This window comes from Poecile atricapillus, chromosome 2 (assembly GCF_030490865.1).
Source record: "Poecile atricapillus isolate bPoeAtr1 chromosome 2, bPoeAtr1.hap1, whole genome shotgun sequence".
Lineage (NCBI taxonomy): Eukaryota > Metazoa > Chordata > Aves > Passeriformes > Paridae > Poecile > Poecile atricapillus.
The window spans coordinates 13426318-13447097 of record NC_081250.1 but is presented as its reverse complement, the minus strand read 5'-3'; the positions used below and the strand labels follow the sequence as shown (position 1 = coordinate 13447097).

The 20780-nt window shown below is 37.6% G+C and overlaps 1 protein-coding gene across 11 annotated transcripts in view; it reads left to right on the top strand.

Annotated features, from left to right (window-relative positions):
• CREM (cAMP responsive element modulator) overlaps positions 1-20403 on the top strand; it is a 35865-nt gene extending 15462 nt beyond the window's left edge. For 6 of the 11 annotated variants that reach the window (XM_058831577.1, XM_058831585.1, XM_058831579.1 and 3 more), the window contains 5 exons: positions 2696-2787; positions 2930-3075; positions 9373-9516; positions 17476-17632; positions 19289-20403. In XM_058831577.1, coding sequence (XP_058687560.1) covers positions 2696-2787; positions 2930-3075; positions 9373-9516; positions 17476-17632; positions 19289-19433 — 684 coding nt within the window. In that variant the 3' untranslated portion in view covers positions 19434-20403. Of the gene's footprint in view, positions 1-2695; positions 2788-2929; positions 3076-9372; positions 9517-13011; positions 13162-17475; positions 17633-19288 lie in introns of those variants that run through there. The other 5 variants (XM_058831576.1, XM_058831582.1, XM_058831580.1 and 2 more) reach the window with 4 other exon arrangements.
• The last annotated feature ends 377 nt before the right edge of the window (positions 20404-20780 follow it).

The window sequence follows — 20780 nt, the reverse complement described above, 5'->3', positions numbered from 1 at the left end:
CAGAGGAGAGAAGGTTTAACAAAGGGTTCATGGGTTGAGATAAGGACTGTGAGAAAGCACTCCAAGGGCAAAACAGCCTCAGCTTAAAGATATAAAGTGAATTTATTACTAACAAAATCAGAGCAGGATAAGGAGAAGTAAAATAAGCCCTTAAAAACACCTTTTTTGTCCCAGCCTCTCCCTCCTTCCCACTGACAGTGCAGGGAGATAAAGTGTGGGGGTTTTGGTCAGTTCATCACCCAAGGTTTTCCCCGGCTGCATGGGGACAGAAGCTGTTCCTCAGTGAGACTGAGCGGTCCCTCCAATGGGAGACAGTTCTCCATTAACGTCTTCAGTGTGGCTACAGTCTCTTGAGCAGCAATCCTCTCAAAACTGCTGCAATGTGAGTCACTCCCATGGGCAAACCATGCTCCCAAAACTGCTGTGGCATGGGTTATTAATCTTCTACGGGGTGCAGTCCTCCAAGGACAGGCTGTTCCAGCTTGGAACCAATACCTGTCTCTCTCTGGGTCTCCTGCTGGACCACTGCTTCCACCAGGCATCCATCCACTCTGGCATGGGCACCTCCCCCACGGGCTGTGGGTGGATCTCTGCATCTGTCGTGGATCCATGGGCTGCAGGGGCACAGCTGCTTCACCATGGTCCTCATCGTGGCCAGCAGAGGAATCTCGGCTCCAGCACATGGAGCATTTCCTCCTTCTCCACTGACCTCGGTATCTGTGTGTTGTTTCCATAATATGTTCTCACCTCCTACGCTTTCCTGGCTTGAATTGAAACTGTGCCCCCAACCTTTGTTTTGATTTTTTCCTGGATATGTTAACACAGAAGCATTACAACCATCTCTAATTGGCCCAGGCTTGGCCAGTGGCGCATCCATCTGCAGAGCCAACAGAGATTGGCTCTAATGGATATCGTGAGAGCTTCTAGCAGTTTCTTAGAGAAGTCACCTTTGTGGCCTCTCTGCTACCAAAAACCAGGCTGCGCAAAACCAATACACACATTAAAATGCTTGAATCATCTTGTGATTTCCTTACCTTCTTCCTAAAGTATCACTGTTCCAAACTTCTTCAGCCATCTCCACAAATTAGGAGTTCTGTTGGTAGCTGTTAGGGGAATATGACTGTTTAAAGACAACTGAGGTCTTGTTTTTGAGCTATTTATCCTGGGACAAATAGATCATTTATTAACCTCCATGCCCCAGCAGAATGAAAATTTTGTTTTGAGTTAGGATGCCCAGGCTCTTTCTTGGCTGTGCAATATTATCTCACTTTAGAAGGATTATGCCAGAGGCTTGAAGGTCAATCCATAAGGAGGTTTCTGAAGGCATATTGAGAGGGAAATGTCTTTCAGGATTTCTCTCTGCTGCTCAGCATTGATCTGTCCTGCAAAAGGAGGAATACAAACTTCTTAAAGCACCTGTATCTCTGCAGTCAGCTCTGATGTCTAGTTTGGAGTTATCCATCTGTACACATGCAGAAGTAACTCTTACCCCCTAGGTGTCAGACACAGAGTTCTAACATTTGTTGCATATTACCCAGCAAAATGAGGCTACATTAAATATTTTTACACAGAAGTGTAATGTAATAAAATTAATAAGTGAAGTAACAATTTTGTTCTGCAATAACCAGCAGTTCCTTCAAGGTGTAGTTCTACAGGTTTGAGTTGTGTTGACCCAGGCCTATAAATTTCCAGAACCTTCCAGACAGTCATTTTCTATTGAGGTCAGCAGGTTTTGTTTCTAGTATCAAACACTGAGGTCTGGCAGATGCATTGATTCTAGAACTCTTCCTTGTATTTCCTGAGCTTCCACTGAGGCTGGTTCAAACACTTGAAGTCTTCTAGTCTCTTATATCATGTTTGTTCAGTGTTAGTTTAACAAAGTGCTTAATCTGAAACTGCAGTCTGGTCTGTCTTCATGTGAAAATGTTTTCACATTGTTTAAATTTGAAAATCCCAATACAGCAAAAGTTCTGAGTAGTTAAAAGAATCCAAGAAAATAATGCCTTTTCCTTGTTCAATAAGGACTTTCAGTTCTGTGTAGTAAGATAGGTGCTGGTCAAAAGTGTGATTCAGCTCTAGGCCTTAATGTTGTCTGGGGTAATTTTAAGAGAAGAAGAATATATGAAAATACTAAAGTCTGAGAAAATGATGTGCTGTGGACTTCTCAGGCATTTCCAAAAATTATACAACATCACTAAGCAACGTCTTTGTATTTATGAGTGTGTTAGTAAGTCTAATAAATGTGTATATTTAAATAAAGTTATTTTTTAAATAGCTTTGGTGTGGTGTGAAGGAACTTTTATATTCTATACTATTACTTAAGGCATATTAGCACAGTATTCTGTATTTTAGATGTTTGAGCTCACTTTTAAGAGCTAATTAAATTGTATAATTTTTTATATTTAAAGAAATCAATTTCTATTTGTTTTTCTAAATATCATTCACAAAAGAAGTAACCTGGATTATATTGACTTTTCCCTTTTTCAAATGGAAGATTTTTTTCTGAGTGGCTGTGTCTGGGCAATCTCAGAATTTGCTATTAGTATTGGAAAAAGTAGTCCAAATTCACATGATTAGTGATAAATAAGTCAACAAACTTCCCATATGTAATCATGGAAGGAATTTTTAAAAATATTTTACTCTGCTGCTTTTTTTTTTAATGGAGTTATGAATTTCAGGAACTTTGCTATTACAGGTAGCATCGATTGCAGATGAAGCTGCGCATTCAGAAGTGATAATTGATTCTCAAAAACGTAGGGAAATACTTTCAAGAAGGCCTTCATACCGGTAAGGACTTTTCATTTTGGTTTTGCTAGCTGTAAAGGCAGCTTATTTATTACAGAAAAACTGTCTGATAAAAGTCATTTATTTGAATTTCTTATGGGTATAGATTTTTAAGTACATAAAATTACTTACATTCTTTTTTTAGAAAAATTTTGAATGAGCTCTCTTCAGATGCTCCTGCAGTATCGAAGATTGAAGAAGAAGAGAAGTCAGAAGATGAAGGAACGCCTTCTGGTATTTCTGCAATGGCCATGCCAACCAGCCTGTATCATACTAACACAGGGCAATACCGTATGTTTGAAAAGTACTTTGTGATGATGCAGAACATACATAGAACAGTTTTGTTTCTAGGAGTTACATAATGCAGTAGGGATGTTTGATTTTGATGAAGAATAAGAGATTCTGTATTTCTAAGTAATTACTATTTTTTCTAACATGGGGATTATAGACTTGTAGTCTCTTTCTTGTTGTATTTGTTGGCTTCTATATTTAGTCTTTCTAGAGCTTCTATGCATTAAAATGTGGAGGTGAGGCTCAGCTGAAATGAAAAATGTTGACACTTTTATGTGAATGGTTTATAATACAAATCATTGCAGTTTCAAATTCTTGTGATTTGATATGTATTAGTGCTATTCATTATATGAAATGGCAAGTAGAGTTTTTTGAAATACAAGATTGGAATATGAAATTACTTCAGTTCCAATTTTCTTTCTTAAAAGGACTATGTCTTTTTGTCATTAGTTTTTAAGTTTCCAACATTTGATACATCATCCAAATGCAAGTTAAAAGTTACATTCGCAGTTCTGTTCTGCAGATTTGCTTTTGGATATTTTCATTCCTGCGTTTATAGTAGAAGTGTTGCATAACTTGCACTCTGTGTCTTCTTTGGACACAATCAGATAATCAGTTATCAGTTTGGATAACTTTTCAATAGAAACTCTTTTAAAATTATGTATTTTATAAAGCTTCACTCCTACAGTTCGTAGGGGTTTTTAATGGCTTTTCATAAGCAGACACACTAAAGTGCAGGTGTTTTTCCTTTGATATAATGACAGGAAGATTACATAAGAAATGTTGTGGAGTTTTTTTCCTGAAAGGAGAAAGCAGAGGAAGTTTATTAAAACACTGCAGTGGCAAATAAAAGAGGATAGAATGGCTCTAGTTGTGTTCTATTCACCCTTAGAAATCTTCAGTTATTTTTAATTTATGCAACTAAACTAATTTATTAATGGTAAGAAGACAGAATTTGCCTATGATATCTATCCTTTCAGCATAGAAAGTAATTTTGCTTGTGCCCCTAGGCTGCTTTTCTTACCCTTTCTGTAAGCTATAGACATAAATAAATGTTTGCTGTGTGATGTCCGGCATCTGAGATGTTCTTTTCTGTGGAAAAAAATATGGCTATCCTAAATTACGGCTGTCCAGTACAGAGTCTGGCACGTGTTCATGTATTCTTGTATTCTCAGAAAAAATACATGTTTTTCTTTGATTTTTGAATTTTTTAAAAATTTTTCTTAGGTTTAATTAAGTGTATATATATACTTGCCATTTCAAGGCTTTAAGTGTTATAATGCCTGTGTATTAGGCATTATAATTATAATATATATTTTATATATAAATATATATATAAATATAAATATATATAAATTATATTTATATTTAAATATAAATATATATATAAATTATAATATATATTTACAGGCTCACCTAGTGAGCCTGTAAACCTGTAGGATTTCTAAGAAATTTTAGAGCTTAGGTTTAATTGTAGCTTCCTCTGGGAAGCCAGAGATGTACTTTGACTGCAGTGTCTTGCAGGATAATTCTTAGGGGAATATATTTTCATTTGGAACACCTATAAACAATCATGACAGGGAAGTGTTTAAGTGAATAAAAAAATTAAGGGGTTTTGCTTTCTTATTCAATCAGACATTTACTTCTGAAAACCAAGCAACAGAGAATATCATTGACAATATAAGAACAATCCACAAAAAATTAATTAAATCTCATGTGTCTTAATTTAAACTTGGCTACAAGGCAAGCTTGGGAGATTTCTGTTCTTTGCTGCTTTTTCTTTAAGTTATAGTTGTAGCCTAAAATGTGTGCTGTATAATTAACGTTCTCATCATAATGGGGCATTGCTTCAAAATGCAATGTCAGCCTTCAGGGACTCTCTTGGTTTTGGCTCAAAAACTTTGTCTTGAGAGCTTTTTCTTCTTGGAAATAGTTTTTCTTGCTGAATTTATTAGTTCATTAATTTGATTTTTTTTTTTAAGTTCATTTTCATAAGTTGAAATATTTTTTGCCTCAGCAAAATCTATGTATTTTAATTCTGGTTAGGCCAGGTGGTAGCAAGGATGGTAATTTCCTTGTAATAGAGGGGGGTCTTAATTTGGAACTTACTGAAGAGAACTTGACTGTTGACCCCTAGTCTTTACATGTATGAAGCACAGATCTGAAGCATTTCTGAGCCATCCTGTTGGTTTCCTGTGATCCTCAGGAACTGCTGTTAGCTAAAACCAGGAGCACTGGGTGAGCAATGAGGCTACTCCAGTGTTGATTTGAGACTGTGTATGATGCAGGGGGTCACTCCATGTACCTCCTTCATCTTTACATCTCCTGTCAGTAGCTCTGTGCTTCTGCCTGTGCCTGAGGACCCTTCTCTCCATGGCCAGAATGGGCTGCACAGGTTCTCCTGTGCCCACACCCAGTAGTTTATGCATTAAGCTTGTCCAGTGTTCATGGAAGAACTGGCCTTGTGGTATCACTGTGGCCATCTGTACTATGCCCTGGTTTAAAAGAAGTGTTTGCTACTACATTTGCTGGTTCCTTTTTTTGTTTACTTTTCTCTCTATTCCTGCAAAGGAAAGGCAGTTTAGTTGAGAAGATTATTTTGACTGTGTGTTTATGTCTGGATGTCTGGGATGACTCTTTATGGAAGAACTTGATAAGTAAATTTTTCTGGAAAACAAATGTATTTTTGTCTATTAGCAGCATTGATGGCTGTTCTCTACTTTCTTTTCACCAGCCAAAATGGTATGTTGCCATGGTTTCCAAATATCTTTTTCCTTGGAGCTTCTTGGCTTACGGAAGCAGACAGACTGACATGACCAGATAAAATGTCTTTGCCAGCTACCTCCATCAACATATGTGTTTCTGTCAGGGAAATGGGTAGTTTTGCACAAGGTGCTGTCTTGTGTAGGAGCCTTGTATTCTCATCTGACTACACACCTACTCTGTTGGCTATAGTTCTGTCATGTTGGTTTAATTTAATACTGAACAAAATTATTAGTTCCTCACCTGTGTTAGTGGTCTAATGTGCAAGAGTTGTTCATTCAGTTGGAGTGTGTGAATCAGCTTTCCCACCCCCCTGCTTCCTTGTGCATATCATGATGATCTGCGTGAAAAAAATGCAGGGGGAATGAAAATTACTAGATCTTTCACTGTTTTTTGGGTTACTTGCTGTCTTAGAACAGACTTTTAACAGTTGGAGAATTAAAAAATCTTTTGGGAAAGACTAACTTTAGTTCCATATCCAGTTTTGGAAGGGAAAAAGACCTGGTTTTGTTTTTTTTTTCTGGATTAGAGCTGATGATCATACTCAGAGAGTGGTATTAGTACTGTCTTCTAGCTCGAAGAGAAGATGCCACTTGCATCCATCCACCTACATGACATTCAGCTGCAGGGACTGTCCAGGAAAGTCCTGTATTCATCATAAAAGACCCAGATTTCAGCAGAGCTCCAGCACAACAAAGTGTGTGCAGTGCTTAAGATCAGGACAGTGAATGGGGGGATAGGCAGAGAATTGTTCTGGGAATATGGCAGGAATCAGTCCTGTAAGGGAAGCAGTTACTGGAGTTAATTCACTTTTGTTTATAAAGCGCTGGATTGGAATCTGAATGAATAATTGCAGGGCAGCTGTGACATAATTGTTTGCCCAGGTTCACTGTGGAGCCAAGAGCTTTTTATCAGTCTGTGCTGATATTTTACTTCTTAGGAAGCCAAACTGACTGGGGTTTATGTTGTGTGGTTCTGTGATGTTGTAGATCTACCATTCCTGGTGCTAACTCTGGGAGGCAGAATTTGGCTCTTTGTAGCTTCTCTGGGAGGTAGAGTTGACAAACCTTGTTACTCTTGTCCTGGACTTTGTGAAGAGTAGAGGATACAATGCTTTACTTTTCTTCTCTCGCTTTTGTCCTGCCCTAAAATGGGCACTTTGTGCTTTGGAGGCTAGACTGAAACATTTTGCAGTCTACACCGTGCCACACTCTTCCCCTTCTCAATGCCTTATGGAGCCTATGTGCAGCACCCAACTAATTCCTATATTACATACTCCTTTTTCTAAAGGCAGGACTGGAGGTCCATGCTGAACCCTGTTTCAGTATTGCAGATAAGGCTCTGAACTTAATTTAGCATGAGAGAAATTCCATGTTTTCCCCAAAAGAAGCTAATTCAGCTGTTGGGATTTGGCAATCTCAGTTTCTTTCAAGTGTTTATATCTGAAATTGAACTTTTGAGATAACCTACTATTGTCAAAACAGAACATTAGAAATCAGCAATCTCTAAAATTCACATAGGTATCTAACAAATCCTGTATTGAGATAAGCAGAGCTGAACCGTCAAGAATGGCATCAAATAATGTAGTCTGACAATGAATTCAGAGGAGTTGGCAAGCCTGAATCTTTTTTTATGTCTGACTTTTGTAATCTCAGATCACTTTAAGTACACTAATAGTTCATTGATTAAATATCTTTTGGGGGAGAAAGGAGTTTTTACTTCTTGGAAATGGGGCTCTCAGCTAGAAGTTTCAAGATTTTTTTAATTAACATAGGACATATGGATTGGGCTGGTGAATCACTTGATAGATAAGGAATTGGCTCAAAGACCTCCTGGTGGAGGCCAGTGATGAGTAGTGTCCTTCAGAGATCTGGTTTGGGACCAGTATTTACTGGAGATGTGGAAGGTGGGGTTGAATACACCTTCAGAAAGTTTGCAGGTTACACCAGGCTTAATGATACAGTTGATACTCAAAGCTCAATAGAGAGAAGGGATCCCATCCAAAGGGACTCTAACAGAGTAGAGAGGTGGACCCATGCAAATTTCATGATAAGGCCAAGTGCAAGGTCCTGTGTATGGGTTGTGGCAATCCTAAACGTGGATACAGGCTGGGCAGTGAGTGGACTGAGAAGATTTGGATGTGCTGGTAGCTGAAACACTAAGTATGAACTGGCAATGTGTGCTTGCAGCCCAGAAAGCCAGCCAGATCTTAGACTGCATCTAGAGCAGCATCAGCAGCAGATTGAGGGGTGGGATTCTGCCCCTCTGCTCTGGTGAGACCCCACCTGGAGTGCTGCATCCAGGTCTTGAGTTTCCAGCACAAGACAGACATGGACATCCTTGAAAAGATCCAGAGGAGGGCCATGATGATTATCAGAGGCTGGAGGCCTTTCCTATGAAGACAGATTGACAGGTTTGGGATTAATTAGCCTGGAAAAAAGAAGGCTCTTGGGAGACCTTGGAGTAGCCTTCCAGTACTTCCAGGGGGCCTACAGAAAAGATAGGGAGATAAAGATATGCTCTTTTTCAGGAAGCATAACAATAGGATGAGGAGCAGCAGCTTTAGAGAGGATAGATGTATCTTAGTTTAGATATTAGGATGAAATCTTCACTTTGAGGGTGGCAAGGCACTGGAACAGGTTGCCCAGAAAAGCTGTGGATGCCCCATCCCAGGAAGTGTTCAAGGCCAGGTTGGATGGGGAGGCTCTGAGTAACCTGATCTAGTGAAAGGTGCCTTTGCCCATGGCAGGGGAGTTAGAGGTACATAATCTTGAAGGTTCCTTCCAACTCAAGCCATTCTATGACTGTAGGTATTTCTGTGTTTAACAAAGGCAATGCTAACTTCAAAAGGAATATACAATTAATAATGTCTCTAGGGAATTGCATTTTTATAAATACTTGATTATAGCAAGAATGCAGTATGATTTTTTTAATGGGGAAAGTATATTTGTTTTATTCATATTGCTACTACATTGAAAGAAAAACCCCACTTGGTTATGTTTCTCTTTTTACATGAGGATTGGACTACATACAACTGTGTACAACCTGGTTAAATGTGCTAAACTTCTTCTTACACTAAGGAAAGGGTTGTTACTGTTGGCCAACTTTCTCTTCCTTTGTCTTGGTGTCCTAGTTTTTGTTTTGTGAGAGTCAATAAACATCTTTTTTAAATCTTTTTTTTTTTAAATAACTTCTGTGTTAGTATTTAAAACAACACTTTTATATGGCTAGGAGCTACTATTTTTTTCCCCCCATCTTTAAACTATTTTAGTAGAGTTAATATTTCTGGAAACAGATAAAATGTGTTTAACCCTGCTTCTTATCTGTTATATGCATGGCATATACTACACAACAGGCTTTATATTTGTGGAAGTCAGTATTATTATTACCTAAGTTTTATCATACAATTGATCCTTAAGCAAGGAAAAGACCAGCAGTCCTGTAAGACAATGTTTATTTCATGATTTTTACCATGTGTTGTGTCTTTCTATTGCCTAACTATTTTTTCTTTCTTTCTTTTTTTTTTCTATTTAGTTACCATATCTCAAGGTGGTACAATTCAGACTCTGACAAATTCAGGAGCTCCTCAGCCAGGCGCTACCATTGTGCAATACGCAGCACAGTCATCTGATGGCACGCAACAGTTTTTTGTTCCTGGAAGCCAAGTTGTTGTTCAAGGTATATTTTATTTCTCTACTCCATTTTTGGTTTTTTCATATTAAACAATTTTTCTTAAAAGATTTCTTATTTTGTTTGTGGTATTGCACTATTTGTAATAGTATTGCACTATTAATTAAAATACTCATAGCAAGATGAAAGAGGCTTAGGAAGGGATTCATGTTCTCTGCTTAGTAAGACAGCTACTATGTTTGGTTAAAAAGAATGAAATAGCAGTATGACATCACTTTCTTATTTGGATTCTCTTGTCCAGATTTTGAGACATGTTTAATTGGAGTAAAGATACTCTTACAGATTGAAGTGAGAAGCATCTCACTTCAGGTGTGAAGGTCCACATCATTTAATATATTAAAGTAATTTGTTTTTTTCAGCAGCTAATGTTAATGCAACACAAATTCTGAAGATTTTGGGATATGTTTAGGAAGAATTTCCTTGCAACTTACAGCTCTTGAAGTTACTAGAAAGCAGATCTTTTACTGAAGCTAGTTTTCTCGCAGAGGAACACTTTGATGGTCCTACAAAGTGCACACATGATGTGATGAAAACCTTTGAAAATGGGAGAGAGATTTCTCTATGGAGATGCTAAATTAATAGCTGTGGAGGATATACAGAATATAAAAAGAAATTATTTTATTGACACAGAGAAGTATGGAGGGAAGGCTGTATGGATACTTTCTTTAGCCAAAACAGCTATCTGAAATAAGCCATGAGAAGAGCTAGAAAGGATTTAGATATGTGTTCATGGAGTGGATGAGGGTCATTAAATAAATGCTGAAATACATTATCGTCCCAGGACTTCCCAGAAGCATTTCAAGTGCTTTAAGACTGTAAAATGAAAACACCTTTGCCAAATGCTAGTTTTTACTGTTTAGAGTATAGAGTATAGTATTATTTATTGTTTAGTATATAGAGTTTAGTGCTACAAATACCCTAAATGTCATTATGAATACATTCTTAACAAAGCCTTAAGACCCAAATTTGGCTGTCCCCCAAACCAATTTCCCACTCTAGTACTGCATGTTTTTCTGAGTATGAGTCTAATGCGTTTTCTCTGTGTGTGCCTACACATCCCTTCAATCAGAGGCCGCCTCCATCTCTGCAGGTTGACTGTAGTATTTTATAGGTATTGCTTTGATTATTCAGAGCTTTGGCGTCAGGGGCAGAAAGAATAACTCCTCAACTGCTTCCTAAAACTTCCCAAGTCTGTGAAGAAGCACAGCATTTGAGGATTTTATCTGGCAGCATTTCCATCCTTGGGAATTCCATTTGACTGACTTTCCTTTACAGACTCTCCATTACAGGACTGTTCTCTGGCCAGGCTACTCAGTCCCAGCAATAAGGCTCCACAAGATGGAATTGCCCATTAAGTGTTTCACCTGGGATGGAAACTTTGTAAATGGATTCAGAGGCAGTTACTGAATACCCTTTTTATCATGTTTCTGGAAGCATCTACGTATTTTTAAGTAATTGATTTGTTCTCTGCCCATGCTTACAGAAGTTTATTTCCTGGAATTCTCTATTCCTTTGGTTCAATTTCCACTGCTTTAGTGAGCCTCATAGCTGTTAAACCAGAAGAAAAATGCAACATAACATATACAGGGAAAAGTACAAAGCAAACAGTAAGTGAGCATGAACTTGGAGATGATAAGATAAAAGGCTTCAACTTATTCTACATGATATTGATATTGGAAAATCTATAGAAAAAACAAAACCTCTATAGTAAAAGAGAAATGTATAAAAATAGTATGAAAGCACTTGAAGATGTTTATAGTAATACAGCAGCAAACCTGAGTTAATCACGATGGAGTGAGACAATGGAATAAGTTGAATATTCAAGTGCCTGAAATGTCCTTACTACCAGTCATCTTGTCTGTGCTAGAAAGTCTGTTGGAATACAGGTTATAAACATTTGTCATTTATGTACACTTTGTAGTTGACTGTTCACATAATATTGTGATAGCATATATTATAATAGAAAATTTATTCTGCTTAGTAATCTTACCACTTATATATGTATTTTTATGATTTTGGGTAGTCAGCATATATATATATATATGTATTTTAATCACAGAAGAATAAAAGAATGTAACAAATACCTGGAAACAGAAAAGATCTGTTTCAGATACTGTTTCAGAATCTTTCAGATAGCATGTGTATTGATATTTTTTTCTAAAGTATTTCTTAATGAATCTCATGTAATAATGGATAAGATCACATAAATAAACCCTGTGCTTAGTATTTTCTGATAACCTGTGGTGTGGAAAAATGTTAGGATAAAAGTGCCAAATGTATTGATCCAATTGAGTGACATTATATTTGCTACAAGTTTACATTTGTTGGCAAAATAAGAGGCAGTTCTAGTGTTTGGGCAGTTTCCTAGTACATTAAAGGTTAAGGATTTTTTTGGTAGCTGAAGAAGGAAGTGTTGTACTGTTAGTCAAAGTGAGTGTAGAAAAGTTATATAAAAAAATCATTCTGTTGGGATCTGTGTGTGGTTTCATTATATTGTTAGTGATATTTGAAATCTGTGGCTTTAATTTCTTGTGCTTTAGTTCTGATCTTCTGTACATATCATCCTGAAGTGGTCTAGTAATCACAGGACACTCCTGTAAACACAGGATGGAAAACACAGAATATCAGTGCAAACATTGAAGTTTCCACTGCTGCCATCCAGCACAATTTCACAGTTTGTAAATTACCAGGCTGAATTTGTTTATTACAAAGACCTTAGAAGTTTGCTGTGCCCTACATACAAACCAGACTCTTGGTCTGAAACTAATTTCATTTGCATTGATGCAAATAAGGAGTAACTCTCTTAGAGCTGAGTTGCCTTTTTTTTTTTTTTTTTAAATATATATTTTAAAACTAAGTCAACCAGATCTCTTGGACATATTTTGAAAAATGAGGGAAGGGGGAAGAGGTAGCCTTTACCCAGAGTTACTGTTCTGCTTGTTACAGAATCTGAAATCACTGGTATTAGGTTGACTTACTTTGTTGGAGTGTTCCTTAATAATTTCTGAAGCTTTTAACTGAAATTAAATGAGTGGGTTGTGGGTTTTCCTGCAATGCAAGGAGCTCTAGCCTTTCATTTACCTATTTGTTACAGCTTATTAAGCTTTCCTGCCTTGCATGTCTGTCCAACACAGTTCTCTGCCTTTTAGTGGAACTGTTCCAATGAAAACAACTGCATGTCTGTTTTAAATTGCCTTATTTTCTATCCAATCATGACTTTATCATTTGGATTCATTCATGAATGCTAGAGCCACATTTTAATTTCTGTCAGTCAGTGCTGGGATTTTCCAGGTCTTTCTTAACAGCCTGCTTTGTGGTGAGTGCTTTCTCTAGCTTTATGAATAATTCAGGGGAAAAGAACAAAGCTAGGATTATAGCAATATGGAAGAGGGAAAAAAAAAAGCAGGTTTACTGGAAAAGGAATTCTTTGGGCTGCAGTTTTAGTGAGCTGTTCCAGTGATGGAGCATGTTAATGACAGTGGTAAGCAAGTGAGGTCATTGTGATGTCAGTGCTCTTGCTTGTAATCCCGCACATGCTTGGTAGTTTGGAACAGTTCATGCTGAGCTCTGGTAGAGGAACAGCAGAATCGTGTGTGCAGAAGTTGATCATGGCTGTAACAGGAGATGAAACAGGTAAAAATTTTGTTAGCCTTTGACATGGTATTTTTGTATATCTGTGCAGTGTTTAGTTAGTATTTGTGACATTTTCTTTTGAACCTGTTGCTGTAATTCTTTCATCTCTCTAACGGCATACAAATAGCTTCTAATTCTGTCTACTTAGTGTAGTATTCCAGGGGAATTTTAACAGTTTCATTTGAGGGGAAAAAAAAAAAAAATCACTGTTAGTGCAAGAGTTCTTGCACAGATTGATTCAGTAACTGTTCTTTATTATTTCATGCAGGATTTTGCTGAAAACAATCCACCACTCTACTTTTGCATTTTTCTTTATTGTAGCGATAGTCATATGTTACTGTGTTTATCATTGCTTTTTGTTTTGTAAAAATGACAACTGCCCTTTTTATTAAGCAGTAGACGGTACAAATTTGATAGCCATGGGCTTAAGCCTGCCTATATAGAAATTGTTTCAGCAGTGCAATTCAACCCTATGCTTCCATTATTAAAAAAACAGTGAATGGAACAAATTTGAGGGTAATAATTGAAGTATTGTAATGCCTGCATGTTTTCTCCTCCACTGTTAAAATGGTCTGTTCCTCGGCTAATTGAGTTCAAAAGGCTGACGTCATTAGATTTCCTGGAATCGTGTTGCAGTAGGGAACTGGAAAAGTTAAACTCCAAACAAGATACACATTGACGTCAGCTCCAAGTCATGCTGCGAATTTAGTCAGTTCCTTTCTGCCTCGTCAATTGCCTCCGGCAGCTTGGTAACATTAACTACTTCCCTGCCGGCTCCTACGTGCTGCTGCTCAGTGCTGGCGCACGTTGTTTCATTAATCCAAAGATAAATATCTTCTCCAGGTCGATGTTTTTAATGCTCAAAGGGATAATGATTCATGCGTTGTGTAGCCAGTTTAGTGGTGAAATTAAAAACCCTTTGATAATCAAGTCCCACTGTTATGACTCACAGAGGGGGAGAATAGGCATCCAAATACATCGGGCATTTTTTCTCCTGGGTAGTCACTGAAAGGGTGCAGGGATGCTCTCTAGTGTTCAGCAAGTTACTTCTTTTAGTTGGTTGCTTTTTTATTTGTTTAAAACGCAGGTTGTTTTTTTTTTTTTTTCACTAGCTGTGTTTTGGCTTTCTTCATTTTCTTTTTGTAAGTCTCAACTAAAAGCTTCAGGTTTTCAGTGACTTTTTATTCCCTTGCATTTTAAGGAGTAAAAAAAAAATAAAAAATTACCTGGGGCAATGTTTTAGGGAAATGCACCAACTCCAGGTCTGTTGCTTTGTTAATATTCTCAGTTCTACTTCTGGTACCTTAGGAATTACATTAAACCTTTGTGAAGTGTCATTAGAAACAGCCACAGAAGTTTGTCAGTCTGGATGAAGTATGTGTGACATTTGTCTCAGATGCTGAAATGGAAGATATGCTTCACTGTAATATAGATACATAACTAGGCTTAAAATAACTTTGAAATAAAGTAAGTCTGTCCCACTCTGTTTAAAGCCTGTTTCATCTTTCCAAAGGTCTTTTTCTGGGGAAATCAGGTACACTGTAATTTCTTCAGATAATATACAAAACATTTTTCAGTCTTTGAAATATTTTTTGCAATGATATATCATTAAGCATATATTATTGCACAGGTAAAAGATACTTTGTCAATGCTATGCTTTTTTCTTGTTTCTAAACAGTGGTGTCTGGATTTGCAAGGTCTGTACCACCAGAATAGTTATTTATCTGTGTTCCTGTGCTGGCAGGTTTATAAGTAAGACAACAGTCAGACAGAGACTGCCACCACTGGGACCTGCTCAGACTAGAATACTTATCAATGGTGTTTGCTGATCCCTGCTGAGATAGGGACTAAATTTTGTTTAGTCTTGCTGGAGGTACATGATCACATTGAGTCCTCTGCACAAAAGCTGCAGTAAGTCTTGTTTGCTGTCATCTGAACATAGTTCAGACACAAACAGCAAAGTAGTTGGTCTTGCCATCTGAGGTGATCTGGTTTGTGGAGCTTTCCCCATGATCTGATCTACAAAATGGTTTTGCTTGGATTTCTAGTTCTTTGTAGATAAGGCAAACAAAGATAACATCTCTTTAATACCTAGTGATGAGATAGAAAAAGGTAGTTCTTACCATGGAGTCTATAAAATATATGTAATGTGGCCAGCTTAAAGGTGAGCCTGAAGAGCTGCTAAAATTCTATTTATATAGTTAGTGAGCTGAGGTATCATTCCATTGATGTGATTGGGACTGCTAAGAAATGTGGAGGACTTAAAGGGTTAAGCAATTCCTCTGTAGATGTACGAGATGACCAAGCCCTGTGTTCATGGCAGCTGCCTGTCAGTGCTCACAGGACTGTTCTGGGCTGATTTCTCCCTCCCTCCACATCCCCGGGGGATTATCCAGGTCAGTTCACTGGTCCAGTTCATCTTGTAATTCCACAAACACTTTTACCCACAGGACTGAGGCGGGGGGAGGTGCATGGGATTTAAGCTGATAATGATTTCAGGACATGGCTGTGGAATTGTAGTCTAAACACGACTTGATTCTATTTCTTTGTTTTGAATTAATGAAGCACTTGCATTAATATAGTAAGAACAATAGTGTATTTTTATTGTTTAACTTTTCCCCCCCGTAGTTAACTGTTGTTTCTTAACAACTCAACCTGTCAGCCTCCCCAAGATGTTTTTGTCTACATTTTATTTTTCCAGGTTGTCCTAGTGTCAGTTGGAATAGAGTTAATTTTCTTCCTATTAGCTGGTATATTATTAGTGCTGTGTTTTGGTTTTAGGATGAGAGAGATGTTGATAGTACACTCTTGGTTTGTTTGTTGCTCAGCAGTACTTGCACTAAGTCCAGCTTCTCATGCTCTGCCAGTGAGTAGGCTGGGGGTGCACACAAAGCTGTGAGGGATCACAGTCAGAACAGCTGACCCCAGATAGCCAAAGGGATATTCCATACCATAAGGCATCATGTGGCCTGGGGCCTGCTGCTCAGCCACAGGCTGGGCATCAGTTGGTGAGTGGTGAACAATTGCTTTTAATTTGTGTCAGTTATTTTTCTTGATTTTATTTATCTTTCTTTATGTTATTTTCCTTTTCATTACATTCATTATTTTATTTTATTTTCATTAAATTATTCCCATCTCAGTCTGTGAATTCTTACCTCATCCTACATTGGGAGCTGTGTGGGTGGAGTGAACAAGTGACTGTGATGCTTAGTTGCGTCTGGGGTTAAACTGTGAGACATGTTTTTCCATTATTTGAATAATGCTTTAAAGAATTAAAGTATAAGCTAAGTGTAACATAATAGCCTCTGAAACATCAGCTGTACACTTTAGCTATGTACTTTCAGCTTTAATGACAAAACTTGAAGTTTTGTTCTATCATAATACAAAATATTTATGGAAAGGAATAGGTAAATACTTGCTTATAATGTAAAGAGGAATATATTTTTTGTTTGCTTTTGTTTTCTGTCAGACCAGACACAAGTACTTAGGATTTCCCCAGTGTTTTTAAGTTGAGGTACATCACATAGGGGACAAGTACGTCTGAAACAAAGAAATGACGTGAGACTGCTAGAAAGGTGTTGGTTTCAAGTCACATCAGATCAGCATTTAGCCTGGGGAGAGCACAAAACTGCTAAGCTCAGGAGCTGGATCTGAACTTTTGCTCTCTGATTTACTGTGCAGTTATACCCCTTCCTGTGTAACAGCCACTGCCTCCTGTTGCTTGCTAATGCTGCAGCATCCCATGTGTGTTCCTCTTGCCCAGGGAACAAATGCCTGTACATTCTGAGCACTTTACATTGCAGCTACAGCAGCTCTCACTCCTTATCCAAGAGTTGCCAGATGGCTGTTGTGAGAGGAGGAGAGGCTGTAAACTGGTACTGCTGCTATCACAAGGAAGAAGGAAAGAGTTGTCTTCTGAAGCAAACTAAGTCCTGTACAGGTTACATGCTACTGAGGGTAGCATGCAACCCTCAGTGGCTGCAACAGCATGGACCCTCTTTTTTGGGATTGTGCAAACAGGAAATAAGTGTGACTGCTCAAACTGATTCTCAAACTGCTTTCCCCATGTTACCTGAAGAGAGCCATGTGGAAGCTTTCAGTCTGGCTGGCTAGTGGGGTCATATGCTAGAGCAATTCAGGTACTTTACAGTCTGGAAATAAACTTAATTAAGATTTAAAATATAGTTGTGTCATTACAGACCTGTGAAATAATTTACGTATCTGAGACCTGGATAAATCATTCTCAGAAATCTGTTATTTTCAGATATACCTCTTTTTTTGCCATACATTTTAAAATATGTTTCTTTTATACAGCTGCCACTGGAGACATGCCAGCTTACCAAATTCGAACTCCCACTACTACCTTGCCTCAGGGAGTGGTTATGGCAGCCTCACCAGGGACTTTGCATAGCCCTCAGCAAATGGCAGAAGAGGCAACACGCAAGAGAGAGCTGAGACTTTTGAAAAATAGGTAAGACTATATAATAATTCATAGTGTTGCAAACCACTCCCCCATGAACATTAGAGTGAAGTTTTCTTCCTAAGGTCATGAGCACTGCCTGTAATTGATGAAGGGAAGGCAGGAAATAGTCTGTCATCCCATGTCCTTCTAGAATAGAGTATTGGCTATTAGCTCTGGAAGATTAGAGTTGACCTTATACCCATGGATTTTTAATTAGAAAATATTAAGCGATTCAGAAATCAATATCAGGTAATTTTTGTGATGACCTAGAGTTATACTTTTTGTTGAATTTTACTTCCCGTCCTCTCTCACTACTGACAGTAAAATGACCGGTAGGGTCATCTGTAGGGATTTTTTTCATTTTAAAATATCCCAGCAATGAATTGGTTAGGAAAATAGCTGAGGATCTCATTAGCAGCTGTTCATTAATGATGCTGTGACTTATTCAAAGATGGAATGATAATTATAGACTTTCTTAAATACTTGGCTTCTGGGATGAGATACTTTGCAGTGCCCTGGTCATTTTGTGAGTCATATTGTGTATTTTTTAATTAGTTGTCATGGACTTGACTGAATGTTGTAAATGTCAGTCTTTCTCTGTGCATTCTTCTTGCTATTCTTAGGGGAGTCTGTCTTTTTTAAATGTGTAGCCACCTCTGTTATTGGCAGATTAATAGTAGAAATAGTCTGCTCTGCAGATCTCTAATCCACTGCTTAACCACTTGTCTTATGATTGAATTAATAGTATTGCTTTGCTCTCATGCCTGTCCTTTATTTTAAATTACTTATGAGGATCACTCCATTGTTGTGCCTCTTTTGTTTCTTCTCTCTTCAGTTTTAAAACTAGTGCCTATGCTATAGCTCATAACTTGCTGCAATTCACAATTTGATAGTTTATCATGTTCCAAGGTGGTAAAGGAGGACTCCCAGTACTTCTAATATTTCCTCTGGAATTGAATGCTTGTTTAGTCACACGAAACTTCTGAACACACTAGCCAAAGCGTTTAACTCCAATATAAGAGACTTTTAGCAGAACTACAAGAGTGGCTTCAGGCTGTCATTTGCCAGCACAGGCTCATGTGGCTAACATGTGCTCAGGCAGCCAGTTCTGAAATGCTAATAAATTGTATTTGTTTGGGCTTAAATTGTACTGTACATTGTTACAACATGCTGTAAATTTTTATCTTCATGTAAGCTTGGTGTCTAGTTTTTTATCTGAAGAGAGTAGGGTTATGTCTGTGTTTTCTGAAAGTATATTCTCTGGGTTTGGTTTTAAGATTTTGATGGCAGAAGATAATGCTCCTGATAAACACACGAAGTAGAATGTGACTGGAAGAAGAAATGCTGCTTTCCATCCTAATGTTTAGTACAATTCAAGTCAATATATTATAATTTACTTCCTGTTTTTCTCAGTTCTTCTGTGTATTGGTTCCATCTTTGTATTTGGTGATGCTGGATGCATTTCAAGTTCTAGATGTTTTGGATTATGTTTTAGCTTATGTTACTGCTTTTGGCTGTTATCCGATGTTCTGTTTGTGCAATCCAGCTGGTGGTGGTGGTGGTTGTTGTTATTGTGGAACCACAGGGATTGCAGGTAATTGCATTTATCCAGTCTTTGCCATATTGTGGCTGTTCCTGTAGTCATTTGCCTTGTATTGGTTCCAGGGAAGCTGCCAGAGAATGTCGCAGAAAGAAGAAAGAATATGTCAAATGTCTTGAAAATCGTGTGGCTGTGCTTGAAAACCAAAACAAGACTCTCATTGAGGAACTCAAGGCCCTCAAAGATCTTTATTGTCATAAAGCAGAATAACTGTCTTTCATTTGGACCTCCTTTATTATGAACTTTAATCAAGGCATGAGAGGAAGCAATTCTACAGATTGCCATATGAACTTGAGAAAGAGACACTTGAGGCCCTTGTGGAACCCAGTTTTGCTTAGTGTTTTCAGACTGATTTGGGAGATATTCCAAAATTTGGAATTCTGTCATAGTCTCCATACTCTGCTGAGCTTTCTAATGGCATGCAAATGGCTTTTTTGTTTGCACTTTTTACTTCTGCTTTTTGCAGGGAAGCTGCTAAAGAATGTCGACGTCGGAAGAAAGAATACATAAAATGTCTGGAGAGTCGTGTTGCAGTGCTAGAAGTTCAGAACAAGAAACTTATACAGGAGCTTGAAACCCTAAAAGACATTTGTTCTTCCAAAACAGATTAGTAAAAATATTTATTATACTGTGAACTAAGATATGTCCAGTTGCTTTGTAAGACAATACATAGCCAACATGACTTACGGCTTTCTCTTTGTATCATTTATAATATATTCCAACTCCTAACATTCCTGAATGCTTTCCTGCTTTTTGTCAGTTCATAGCTCTAATTTCAGGTTTTTCATGCACCATCCTTCTGTCTCCCAAGGAGCCAAATGTTAAAAAATATAACGAAGTAAAAAAGTGCATAATTTCTAAGAGCTGTTTCTTTGCCATATATTTACATACTACTTTCTACATGTTATTGAGTGTCCTGCACATTCAAAATATTTTGCAGTTGTTTTAGATGAATCATAAAGATAATGCATCCAGTAATACAAGAAAATCAAACAACCCAAGGTATCTCAGGAAAGAGTTTATAAAAGAATGTTATGATTATATGTATGTACTAGCATATTAGTCTACAGATGATTTTATGGCATATTTTTATATTAGTTGCTTTGTGGAAAAAAGTATTGTATTGCTGTCACTGAGTGCCATGGTTAAAGATAGTTTTTAATAGAACCATGTTGTTTAACCTGTGTAGTGTCTGATTTCCTTTAAAAATCTGGTTGAGATGCTTTAAAATCCATGAGTATCTGAAAGAAGACAAAGGGAAAAAAGCACACCTAAGCTCATGACATGATGCTAAGTGTATTTTAAGTACCTGTAAAAAGCTCTCTGTTATATGGCTGCTAGTTACGTAAATTTTTTGTAATCTGCAGAATATTTGATTGATTGGAGGTCTATATATCAAAATTTAAAAGTTCATCCTGAATACTTCACATTTCATATCCTGTACACCTGTGGATGGTTGTCTGTAGTGAAGATTGATGGTTCAGCTCTTTTCACAATTTCAGCAAACTACTGAGTGCTGGTTAAGGTGTCCTAAAGAAGGAAGCTTTCCAATAAATA